The sequence below is a fragment of the Silurus aristotelis genome, assembly GCF_946808225.1.
Source record: "Silurus aristotelis genome assembly, chromosome: 6".
Classification (NCBI taxonomy): domain Eukaryota; kingdom Metazoa; phylum Chordata; class Actinopteri; order Siluriformes; family Siluridae; genus Silurus; species Silurus aristotelis.
Window position 1 is genome coordinate 12289868 of NC_139579.1, and position 13685 is coordinate 12303552.

Consider the following 13685-nt stretch of genomic DNA (forward strand, 5'->3'; position numbering starts at 1 on the left):
ATTAAAAGTCTATTTGATATTAAACATAAGTAGACTTTATCACCAACGCACATGCAGAACTTTAATACAATCAAATTATGAAGTAACTACTACACAAATGTGCAAAATATTATATAAACAACAAAAAAACAAGTATGTGTGTGAGTGTGTGTGAGTGTGTGTGTGTGTGTGTGTGTGTGTGTGTGTGTGTGTGTGTGTGTGTGTGTGTGTGTTTATACATATATAGAGTATCTTTACATACTTTACTTACTACTTACTTTACTAATTTATGTACATACACAGAATTTCATTTATACTAATTGTATTATTATAACAGTTTTTTTAAATTATTAGTTAGTATTTATGTAAGGAATAAAACACACACTTCCCTGATTGGATGGTGTAGCGCAAACATTACTGCATTACCATTCTATTACCATCCTCTAATTTCTGTAGCTTCAAATAATATCGCAAATAAAACAATCTTCTCATGCAATTTACATAATATCTAAAATAAAATACATTGTTTTTAAGACATTCCTATTGTTGAAAACTGCTTAAATTTTTAGCATTAGCTCTGAAAGTTACCTGAATGTTGCTGATGAAAGCTGGAAGCTCCTTCCAAAAAGTTTCAAATGAATAAGTCCCTATAAGTCCTGGGAAATTTCGATTAAATGTATGTCCTGAAATAAAAATCAAGCTTTGTCCAGTGGATAAGATGTTAAAATGGTTTAGAAGGTTGAATTTCGGCATCATCAAGTTGTTGTTTGCTGGGCCCTTGAGCAAGGCACTTAACCCTTAATAGCTCAGTAACTGACATTAATGTAAATGATTATAGTTTGCACTATTGTTCGAGCAGATATTATAGGGAATTAGGTCAGATTTGAAAATTCAGCAGTCTAGACGTATGTATCGTACCATATGTAAGTGTTTTATTTATAGTAGTTTTATATGTAGTAAAGAATAATAATATTGTTATCTGTAGTCTGTATTATGATTTAAAAAAATTTATGAAACCAACATATTAAATATAAAATAATCATAATTATAATATAATGATCCATAATCAGATTAGATCTGATTAGTAATATGACATTTTAATAACCACAATTCATCTCACCACTCAATGAAAATCATATTTTTCTGCATGACTTATCTATCTATTCATTCCTATGTTTCTCAACTTTATCATTTCATTTTTCAGGGTGAAAAAGGACCTCCTGGGCCTCCTGGACCTCCTGTAAGTACTTCCAATGAGCAGTGTCCTTGTGACCCATTGTGGCAGCTCTTGATAAAAGTCTTTTTGTATATAGACTTATAGACTTTATATATATTTTCTTTCAGTGTCCTTAATACAACCTTTTCAAACCGTAGGCTATTTCTGCACGATAGATTTAATTTTGTCTCTGTGATTCACTTTGCAGGGTCAGAAGGGAGAATCAGGCCAGCCGGGTCCAGCCGGTCCTCCTGGGGATAATGGAATTGATGTGAGTTTATCCGAAGCTCAGGGAAAGCCTGATCACATGTCTCATGAAATTTTTATCTTTGGGTTTTAATGAAAGAAAACAGCATTGGATTAAGTTTTGGGTGGTGATCAGGCTTGTGATGGTGAACTGCAGTGACACGATATAACAGATACAGGTGTAGGTCATCATTTAAATATGGACAAGAATACAAAGAATGGAACCTTTGCATTCCATTCTTTGTAAAAGAATTAAAAAATCTCAAATGCTGACCATTTATGATCTCATAAAGCAGTTCACTAAACGGGACTAAACACGATTGGATCAAAACTGATTGCAAAACAGATTAATTAACACACACATACGGTTCTTTGGGGAACCTAAAATGGTTTTCTATAGCATTGCTGTGAAAAAACCCTTATTGGATCCCCCAGGCACCTTTATATAGTTTTATATATTTAGTTTTTATATTATATATATACATATATACATATATACACAGTCAAAGTTTGGAAACATCTAGTCCTTTATAGTTTTCAAGAGACGCATGTTCCTTTTGTTTCTATGCAACAAATTAGGCCATGTAAAAGTATAAAGACTTGTCTCTAACTCTGGAACTTTGAATACTCGCGACCTCGAGAGTTGGCGACTTTTTATTTGGAACCGGACTGAGAGTAACTCGAAAGATCTGATTGTAAGAAATTGTGAGTGGCTCAAAAGTTCGGAGTAACATTTCAAAACAGAGTTTGTACCAATAAATGACATACACTTGTTTGAAAAACCATTTTATTGTATTATTCATTTAAAGTAGTAATTCCCAATAATTGTTGAGTTTACAATACAGTGCATGTAAAATTCCCCTTAAAAAAGTAAACAATAAAACAGAGTCAAAACCTCACACATTTTTTGTTACTCACGAAGGGTCATACAACGTAACCCCCCTCGATTATCGAGGTTGCACTGTATACATTTTCAAGGTTATACTCATTAAAAAATGCATAAAGAACATCTTAACACGCTCGGCATAATACTTTCAACTCGGCATAATGCTGAATTCTTCCGACATTCAGCTGAAATGTTTTTGCCTTGTTTTACCTATCGTAACCTCTTGTGTTGTGATCCAGTTCATCCCAGTGTAGTTCAATAGGATTTAGGTGCAGTGACTGGGCAGACCTTTCCATGCTAGATATCACTCCAGACTGATGTTTTGTTTCTAAATAACATCGCTTGGGCGTACGCTTTGGCTCATTGTCTTGTTGTTCCAACGAGCTGCAGTCCAGGCGGATTTGCATGGTGTTGAAGGATGACAGAAGTTCTTACAGAAGTTTTTCTTTTAGAGACAAACATTTCCAATTTGGTCTCTTAATAACTTTCTTCCACTCATGTAGTGCCCTATTCTTGTGTGTTTTTGCTTCTTAACTAGTTTGTCACATAGAAACAAAAGGAACATGTGCATGTCTTAAACATCATAAAAGGTATAGTCTTATACTAATATATACAAACTAATATATACTAATAAACAAACCTATAATATATAGGACCACATACTATTATAGCTGCACTGATAGCATTATATAGACATTTAATTTGATGTTTAGTGTCCAATTTCTTTAATGATAGCACATCATAGATGTTTTGGCACACATTCAAAGTACAGCTTAATAAAGATCCAAGGATTTGCTCAGATAATCCACATTGGAATGCTCGTTCCAAAAGTCTGAATTGTGCCTAAAGAAGCAAAAAAGTCTCGATACCATGTTGCCTGTATTTTCACTGTTTGGGTTATGAGTTTATTTTATTTTATATTATTAACAATTTAAACTAAAGATCAATTTCTGTCATAGAGATGTTTGTGGACAGATCATGACCAAACCGATGCTTATTAAAAATATTTCCTCTGCAGGGTTTGACTGGACCAAAAGGTGAAAGAGGTCCTTTTGGAAATCCTGGACCTAAGGTTAGAAAGATTTAATTTTGATTTTGTAAAAAAAAAAAAAAAAAAAGTGAAAAAGAAATGAAAAAAGAAATCCCCCTAAATTCACTATTTCTTTAGGAGGATTATTTAAAAAAATATATATATATATTTTATATATAATATTTTTCCGCTGAATTAAATATTAAATCTTTCTTTATGTTACATCATATTAAAGTTGTACATTCTATGAAGATATTGTGTAATAATTTTCCCTTTACATTTGGACTATATTTTTATCACAATAACATAGTTTGTTTATTTCCACAGGGTCTACAAGGGCCTACTGGTCGAGCAGGACCACCTGTAAGTAAAATATGAATATGTTTTAGGAATCTATATCATATCCATATCTATATAAAAGATGTAGAACCTGAAAAAAGAACAAAATAAGAAAAACAACAGTGCATTTATGTTTAGTAGCCAATGTTTCATTGATGCTCTTTCATTATTAGCCTTCATAGTTGCCTTCTTGTGCATCTTTTTTGTGGCTGTAATTTTGTTACCTTTGACTTGCATTTATCTTGTAGGATATTTTGTAATATGGATAGGAATTTGCATTTTTATCCCAAAAAAAGTGTAGACAAAATATCTTAGGGAATTTGTCCACATTTTGATCTTCACACTGCAATTCTGTAAATTATCTAATAATAATAATAATAATAATAATAATAATAATAATAATAATAATAATAATAATAATAATAATAAATTATAAACAAAATCACAAATTTTTCTTTGCATCTCTATCATTTATTTCTGAGGTTGTAGTTTTTCCCAGTCGCTTTGGAGCGTTTCTCCGATCAGAAATGAAATTCTCAAAACTACTTGTTCAACCTCCATCATTTAGTCACTTGTGCACATCATAAAAACATTTTCTCATTGCTTAGATCAAATTGCGAACGCTTTGGTACATTTATTTTACTGATTCTGTACAAGTGTCTACTGTTTCCTACATTATCAGTTGTTTATGTTCATGTTACCTGAATAGTTTGATCCCCCAAAACATCTGGACATCAGTTCATTGCACAAGTCATTGAATGCAAAATAGTTAAACCAGTTGTCAGAATCTGTCAAGGTTTAATGTCTATTAAACATATTTTGTTTTGTAAATGTTTCTTGAATTGATGAATTGTGCAAATGCCACCAATGAAGTCGAGTGTACGGCATCGGACCAACCAATAATTAACTAGTTCTCTAAAGCAGGTCGAACGTGAATCTCGTGAACCTTCAATTGGCGACAAAACACAATTACAATTTCTGAAAATAAACAACCGAGAAATGGACACCATAACAGTAGAGTGCAGACATTCATAGACGCCGTACTGTAGATATTCAGATTTGTGCAATTTTAATCATTCTAATCCAAAACGTAGTTTATATAAAGAAATACTGAAACTGTGCGTGTCTTACTGACAAACATGACTAAACATTCTGACGATCTTGTTCGACAAAAAGACTTTTTCTGAAGGCAGTGAGATGTTCATTGATAGACATACTTACTTTTGAGAGATGAACTAAGGATTTTGAGAACAGTACAGGCTTTAGCAATAAATCCAATGTGAAATTTAATTTTGAGAATGTACTTGAGCGAATATTAAGGATGATTCGGGAAATGCACCAAAGCAACTGAGAAAATCTGTAATGCTGTAAACCAAATTTCAGTCCCACACTGTATTGACAAAAGTTTCTGGAAACCCGACTACTTTGTTTAAACCTCCACTCTTTTGTAAAGATGTTCCACTAGATCTTATAATGCAGTGTAGCTGTGGGGATTTGTGCTCATTCAGCCACAAAGGCATCAGTAAAGTCAAGTACTCCAAGTCACCCAAAAGAGGTTCAATAGGGTTTTAGAGCTCAGTAGCAGGCCAATCCAGATCCTCCACTCCAAACCATGCAGACCATATGTTCATAGAGCTGCACAATATCATGCTGGAACAGGTCCTCCTAGTTCACGTGAAAGGGAAAATTTAACGTTTTCTGCAACATTCTATACAGTTGTATGCCTTCAGGTTTGTTGTAACACTTTGAGGAGGAACCACATATGGCAGGAAAAGTCAGGTTTCCCAATACATTTGTCAAAATAGTGTATATAAGTAGATAAACATCATTATCAGGCCAATTTGGCCAATTATTTAAACCTAGCTTCAACTCTTATTTGGAAATTATCTCATAAATTACTAAAATGTAACTTTTTTTGTGTTTCCTGTTTTTGTGTAAGAATAATTGCAGCCATAAAAAAGTTTAAACCCAATTTAATTCTCATAATTACGCCAGTGAGTTCAAGTAGAAATATGGATAACTACCTTTGTGTACAGTATCTATAGATATCTTCTGATCATTTCTAAAAAAAAATTATATTCTTCTAGAAATTTTTTTTCTTATTGTTTGAGGCCAATAATCCAATTTGTCATCAGAAGAGCATCCATACAGCAAAATCTAGGTATCTACAAAAAATCTGGCCATTTTTTAACAATTGTTTTATCAATTGCTCTACTTGTTTTCTATTTTTCCGCAGGGACCCGGACTTCCTGGACTTCCTGTAAGTATAAACTAGTGCAGTCTGTTTCTATGAAAATCATCAGGTTGCTACTTAGCTGGGTTTAATTGACACGTTTTATATGAAACAGACAGACAGACAGACAGACAGACAGACAGACAGACAGACAGACAGACAGATAGACAGACAGATAGATAGATAGATAGATAGATAGATAGATAGATAGATAGATAGATAGATAGATAGATAGATAGATAGATAGATAGATAGATAGATAGATAGATAGATAGATAGATAGATAGATAGATAGATCCCAGAGAAAAGTATTATTACAGCAGCACAGTACAAGGATAATAAAGTAATTTACATTAAAGGACAAAAACAGATATTGTGTGTAATAGATACACTGAGTGTGTGTGTGTGTGTGTGTGTGTGTGTGTGTGTGTGTGTGTGTGTGTGTGTGTGTGTGTGTGTGTGTGTGTGTGTGTGTGTGTGAACATTACTGATACACCAGCAGACTTGTGGTAATCTAAAGTGGACATTGTAAGCAGTGTAAGATAAAAGTAAATGGCACTATGTGTGGTTGTAAACAGTGGAGGTTAGTCAAGTTCAAATACTGCTCACACAGACATGTCTGTTTGTTCTTCAGGGACCAGCAGGTTCAATTGGGCTTCCTGGGGAAATTGGACTCACTGGACCCAAGGTTAGTAAAAAATTTTTTACATCCCACTGAATAGCAGATATCATATGTCACTGTACGGCTGAATCGACTAGGGTTTAAAAATATAAAACACATTTAGTTGGTCACAATACATTTATCTATAATCTATGATTTGTACAATTCTTTCTAAACATAATGAACATTGGATAGCCTATAGACAGGTGAAAAAATGAATGGGAAAAAAAAGCCTTTTTTTCATCAAGGCTCTATACAGTAGGACTAAAATGGACTGAACATGATGAACACTATTTTGCCAGTTACAGGCTGTGTATTTCAACACCGAGGCCTCCAGTGGTGTCCTGCCTGAATCAATCCACCTCTTAATACCATCATTAAAAACCCTACGGCTACAGAAACCATCAATATTACAGAGAAACGCAAAATAACAGAGCGCTGCATCAAAGACAGGAACCTCATACATGGAGAATAAATGCCATAAAGCAAGAAACCCAATGAACACAATTCAACAAGTCTATTTTCACTGTAGCAACAGCTGCCCGTGTACATCATCTCTATCAGAAGCATCGAAATTAAACCATGCATTTTTGTGCATTTTTATCTATGCATTACATGCATTTTCCTGGGAAATGTAAAGTGTATGTTCTTGTGCAAAATGTACGAGAAAGAAAACGCAAAAGTGTAAATTGTTCAGGAAAAAGCTCAACAACTACTGTGAACTGTTTTTGCTGACCTTTGCATATGATGTTCAGCTTTCAAATTTCTGCGTAAAAATGCCCTTCTTAGTGTTTTTGCAAATCCATTTCTTCTCCATCTTCTCAAAATGAGAAAAAAGCTATTAAATCCACATGAATGTATGCTTTGCTACAGATGCGGTTTGTGAGCTCTGACTAGTGCGCTCTCTGATCCTGCTAGATGGCCCTGGTGTGGCCAAACCAAAATCTAATGGGTTAAAGCAACAGAATTGTTGCTTGTATTGTAGGCTACAGGAGACCACACTGCTAAATCCGCAGATTTCTTTGACTTTGGCAACACATGATGGCTGAAATATAAATAGATAGAACTGCTAATATAAACATACACTACAAGAATCAGCACAACTGAGAGAAAAGCTATAAAATGAACAGACTATTGGATGGATTAAGCCATCTTAGAGGCCACTTCTATCAGTAGGGAAATGGTGTATAGATCAGTCAGAGGAAGTTCCTATTAATTTTCCGTGACTCCTCTGTCTATGGGAACCTGACCTGGAAGTCTGATCATGTACCCCCACGGACATTTTCAGTCACCGGACCAACAGTTGCTCTTGTGTATTTCTTTACACATCATATGTGTATTGAAACACAACCAGTCTTTTGTGAATAAACCCCTCGCATCCACACTTATTAATAACGTCCTGCTGTCGTCTTGATCCAAATTCAAGGACAACCGGGCCTCTTCGGCTACTTCATCGTTTCGCAGAGTGTAATACAACAACATGAAGCACAATACCACAAAATCATAATGTGTCCAAGTTCAGTAGGAACAAAATAAACTGTAAATTGACGAACAGAATACGAGGGTTCAATAAACTCGACTTGATGCATATTGTTGACGTTATATCTTGTGGCTTTTGTATTCTTACCCATTCACAGGGAGCTACTGGACTTCCCGGACCTCCAGGTTTACCAGGACCTTCAGGGAAACCTGTAAGTTTTTCATCTTGATCAAATTAAAATGTATTAAAGTGATTATACCAAAGCTGTTACTGTACTCAAGTATTCTCAAGGGTATATGTGGAAACACAGCATGATGATCTTGGATGGATAAATGGAGAGATGGATGGATGGATGGATGGATGGATGGATGGATGGATGGATGGATGGATGGATAGACAGATATAGAAATTGGATGTGTGGATGTCTGCAAAATATCCATTATAACATTTATTTCATTTTGTAAATGTATTGTGTGCCTCAGTACCATCAACCATTATTATTTTATTATTCGTTCCATGAATCTTTTTTTTTTTCCTTCTCTCACAATTTCATTATCTCTCCACCACGCTCAGGGGCCGCCTGGGAAGTTCTTGGGTTTAGAAGAAGGCAGTGCTGATTTCCAGGTGAGATTATTCTAGATAAACTAAACTGCCAATGCTTCCCTGACTGTACAAATTTATCACAAAGCGTAATTATGTGCCAAGGGAATATTTATTTATATGTCAGTATGTGGTAAGCCTAACCCTTACAACAAATGCTTTTGTTACCTACACTTTTAGATTTTTTTTCAACAACAATGTTCAGAAAAACAAGCAAAGCACGTTAGGTCAGTAATATGGGCTAATACAGAGCAGGCGAAAAGTCAATGATAAATATAGACGGAATGAATACGGCTCATTAATGCACATTAATACAATGGAACAGACGCCTCGCAGGGAATCTGGTGCACGGAGGTCAAGAACGTGACTGGCTGAAAAAAACACCCGGCTGATATATATCTATCTAGCAAATACTTATTCTGTATATTTTTATAGCGCTTTTGTGGGAGTCTTTAATGATTTTTATAGAGTTTTTACAACTGACACATTTCATATGGCACTACATAAATCTTGGCCAACAAATAACTGTAGAGATGCTCAGACCATACAGAGATCCAGATGTTTAATTTCTTTTATACTGCAGCTGTAATTTGCTAATTAATGACATGAATTTGAACTTTACAGCAGCCTTTTATGCTCAAGTCACTTCACCGTATCTGTCATGCGAAGAATGAAAATGGAGAATTCAGTCGTTTCACAGAGTAGATTAGGGCAACCTAGATCATAAACCAGTGAAGAAAGTGTTTAACTGTGTGTTTTTTCTGAATGAAGGTCCTTTAATATGTGTAAATGTTTGTGAGTCTGTGTGTGTCTAAATGTGTGTTATAGTGTGTTATAAAAGGGAGAGTCAGAATGAGAACGTGTTTGTGTTTTGGGAGTTGGAGTGCAGGGCGGCCATGTTTGAAGGCTGTGGGATCTTGAGAGGGATCGAGTTCAAGTCTGTCAGTGATCTCAAAGTGTTACATGATACCAGCTACAAACAATCATACCTTCACAAGCCTTCCGTTTTTTTCTTGTCCTGACAATGACAATCATTCCAAAGATGCTAAATGTCTCCGATTGAATAAAAATCATGCACAAATTTCATAGTTGTTACTATATAATTGATAACTACATGTAATATAAGCAGAAATCTTTATTATATTAGATGCTGTTATAGAAAATTTTGAATCCTCATCTTCTGCCCAATCTGATTCAAGAATTCTTTACTTATTGAAATGAAAAGCTCTGAATGCAAACTGGGATTAAGTGCAAAGCTGGATTCAAGCCCTGGTATTGCCAAGTTGACACTCTTGGGTCTTTGAGCAGGGGCCTTTACCTTGTGTTCCTAAGGGGCATTATATCAAGGCTGACCCTGCGCTCTGAATCCAGCTTCCTAACATCGCTGGGATTTACGAAGAAAGAATGTACATGTGACAAGCAAAAAGCTTTTTTACCTAATCGGACTTTGTTACGATTTGAATCACATGACCTCACAACAACTTGAAATCATGTATAGATATCATTAATATAAAACATAATTTCATATAGACAGAATAGCCGAATCCTGGTTTCTTCTGACATTCTTCTGAGAGCTTTATAAAGTGTTAGTAAGCCCTGAAATTAAATGGTATTTTGGAACACTGGGCAAATCGTAACTGCCAAACAAACAAGTGTTGAAGATGAGTGTGAAATGTTTTCTGGGTATCCATTTAATTATATTGACACGGCTCTCACTGGGATGCTGCCGGGTTTTGCTGTGGCTGTTCATCCCAGGACGATGACACACTCCAGAATTGGATCTTGTAACAAATCTTGTTTTATATTTATTTGAAAGCATTGAAGGAGATTGAAGTTTCTTCTGAATTTGATTAAACTGATGCCTGTGTGACTTTTGTACAGCTTTAAATTCCACTAAAATAAAACCCTCATATATAAAACAGCTTCACAGAACAGACCTGAAAATGACTAGCTTGATATTTGAAATGAAAGCAACAATGCTTTCAGCTCCGTCTATTGTTTTCCACATACATGAGCTCACAGGTGCCTGTGATATTCGAGAAAATAATGGCATCCTTCCCATCCAGGAGAGCATATATGTTTGTGTAACAGCTCTGAGATGTATTAAATGTCGATGAATGAGTGAGTGAACGTAACCATGAGCTGTAATGTAATCCTATTCTGGCTGCTATACGTCTTTTAATCATCTCAGATGCATTCATATGCCTGCACTCATTAGCAACCCCTTGGATTATATTTTATGAAGGACAAAAAAATACTTGTTTGTATAAATGATTGGTGCAATTAATGCTCAACTTGTAAACCTATATGTCTGAATTTCTCTTATAGTGTCCAACTAACTGTCCTCCTGGACCAAAAGGTCCTCAAGGCCTGCATGGCATGAAGGTAAGTCAGGGTGCACACTTTCATTAAAAATTGTTTTAGCCTATGATGATGTGGATAATGAGGTTTTCTTTAAATCGATTGATTGATTCGATTTTTCGTCGCTCATTTAGGGTCATAAAGGACATGCTGGAATGCTGGGAGCTCCAGGGAACATTGGAAAGATGGTAATAAATGTCTTTATTTTATATACTCCACTCTTCTGGGAAGATGTTCCACTATATTTTACAGTGTGGAAATTCAGGTACAGATGAAGGTGAGGTGAAAAGGTTTGGGGTGAAACATTACAATTCATCCCAAAGGTGTTCAATATGGTTAAGGTCAGAGCTCTATAGCAGGAAATCTTCCATTCTAATTGAATAATTAATAATTAAATGCTAAATCATCCAGAGAAACCATATACAAATGTGTGCCTCCAACTTTGTGGTAACACTTTGGGGAAGAATCACATATTCAGGTGTTTCAATACCTTGGTCCATAAAGTGTACGTCAATGCAGTGTGACTAAAATGCCACGAATTCCTCGCTTAGCAAATGCTACGATTTGATCAGATTGTTGGATAGCTGCATGCTTTAGCAAAGTGGACATAAGCCAGAAAAGTTCAGTTTGTAATCAGATACCGGCTGTCCAAATGTCTGTAACGTTTCTGTGCTTCGGTCTGAATGGGATCATTATATGCACCCCCACAAGTCCACTTTTCGAAACTTTTCGAAACTTCACAGGTGGTTCAGAGCCAAGTGAAATATTCCAGTTGAAGAAAAATGTCAAAATGTCCACCATTCGAAAGGTTTTCTCAACCTGCCATGCAGTTCCTGTAACCATATGTTAAAGGCTAACAAAGTAGTTAATATAATAGACATATAATGACGATTTACACAAAAAGAGCACGCAGCCTTTTCATTCAGAGCGTTTTAGCAATCCGATGTTATCTGTAATTATGTTTAGTCTGGCAGCCTCGTAAACTTGATTGGATTGGCAGTCAAGCAGAAACAGACAAACAGTTTGCAATTTGCTTGATGATGCAACGAAAGCAAAAAAACAAATCTATTTCTCTACTGAACACAGACATGCACTGACAGATGCATCCAAACAGAATCAGGGTAGCCAAATCATAGCAAGAATATCCATCCCATCTACAATTATATTTATGAAATTTGGTAGCTGCTCTTATCAAAAGCGATTTATGATAAGCTAATAACCGATACAGCTGAGCAAATAAGGGCCTTGATCATGGCCCCAGCTTGGTGGTGTTAAGAATTAACCTCACAACCTTGTGATCAGATTTCTAATGGCTTAACAAATGAGCTTTTGAACCATTTAGACCAAATTGAAGGAAAATCCCCCTCAAAATATAGGGCCTTGTTTTAAATATTAACACAACATTTAGATCTAGTCTTTTGGGTCCCCGGTGGTCTAGTGGTTAGGATGCGGCACTCTCACCACTGCGGGCCGGATTCGATCCCCGGTCAGGGAACCAACCCCAGCCACTCTCAGTGCCGGTCCCAAGCCCGGATAAATGGGGAGGATTGCGTTAGAAAGGGCATCTAGCATAAAAACATGTGCCAAATCAAACATGCGGATGATCCGCTGTGGCGACCCCTAATGGGAGAAGCCGAAAGAAAGTTTTTTTATTTAGAACTAGACTTTTGCCTTTTGCCTAAACCAGGCCTACAAACCTACAGACTAGTGCTAAAATGCACTCTTTTGAATACATCGGTGTCTGTTTGATGGATTGCTTGTTAAAGGTGTAGCCGAATCCATTTACATCAGACACCTTTGCATTTCCTTCAGCAGAATATTTCAGGCGAATTTAATTAAACCGCCCTGTAGAGGAATTCCAGGAGTCTGCGTTTAGATAATATATGGATTGCATTCCAAGCAAACAAACAAACAAATGGTTCTAACAAAATGCTCAACCGTACACCCACTCATTCATTCAGTGGATTAGGCCTAATGAAGCCCTCAGAGGCACACCGGCAGCATTAATCTGTGTGGAGTGTAAGCAGTCAGGACTGACTCAGTCGAAAAAAGGCATGGGAGGATGTCAGGTATTACAGGAGGGAAGAGGAGCTCCAGCGTATTAATCGTATTTAATGAGCACCCCGCAGACAGCAGGGCCGCCTCAAGGGACGCGCCGGTTTTACTCTCGCATTGCACTACATAGCCATATCTGAAACCGAGCTTAAAATGAAAATATCCAGACTTCCCATTTTTTGGGGGAGAAATTTCATGCAACTGGAAGGAGATGAGCAATTTGTTGTGTATTTTTTCTGTTTTGTGTCACTGCAAAGCAATGACTAATAAGCAAATCAATAGAGAGATTACAATGATAGGGGTCGGGTTCGCCAGAGCGTTGTAGCTCAAATTAAATGCAAATGAAGCTTGGGCTCTGAGTGGAGAATAAACATCATTTTTAATCAAGCAGCGTTCCCCTTGTTCATTTTTTTCTGTATGTGTGGGAGCCAGGAACATTTCATTTGTCAATCTAACTAGAATAATTAAAAAATCATGGCACATATACAGGAAGTAATTCATTTTCCTATCTTTTTCATAGGGCACAAAGGGAGAAGTGGGTACCTCCGGTGAGCAAGGAATACCAGGCCCTCCGGTAATGCATTCCTTTATGTTTGATT

At 36.1% G+C, this 13685-nt stretch overlaps 1 protein-coding gene across 1 annotated transcript in view; it reads left to right on the forward strand.

The window, feature by feature from the left end:
- col9a2 (procollagen, type IX, alpha 2) overlaps positions 1 to 13685 on the forward strand; it is a 28358-nt gene that overhangs the window by 2577 nt on the left and 12096 nt on the right. The window contains exons 3-13 of the mRNA XM_083543291.1: positions 1184 to 1219; positions 1404 to 1466; positions 3346 to 3399; positions 3685 to 3720; positions 5933 to 5956; positions 6564 to 6617; positions 8228 to 8281; positions 8644 to 8694; positions 10999 to 11055; positions 11166 to 11219; positions 13607 to 13660. Coding sequence (XP_083399417.1) covers positions 1184 to 1219; positions 1404 to 1466; positions 3346 to 3399; positions 3685 to 3720; positions 5933 to 5956; positions 6564 to 6617; positions 8228 to 8281; positions 8644 to 8694; positions 10999 to 11055; positions 11166 to 11219; positions 13607 to 13660 — 537 coding nt within the window. The remainder of the gene's footprint in view (positions 1 to 1183; positions 1220 to 1403; positions 1467 to 3345; positions 3400 to 3684; positions 3721 to 5932; positions 5957 to 6563; positions 6618 to 8227; positions 8282 to 8643; positions 8695 to 10998; positions 11056 to 11165; positions 11220 to 13606; positions 13661 to 13685) is intronic.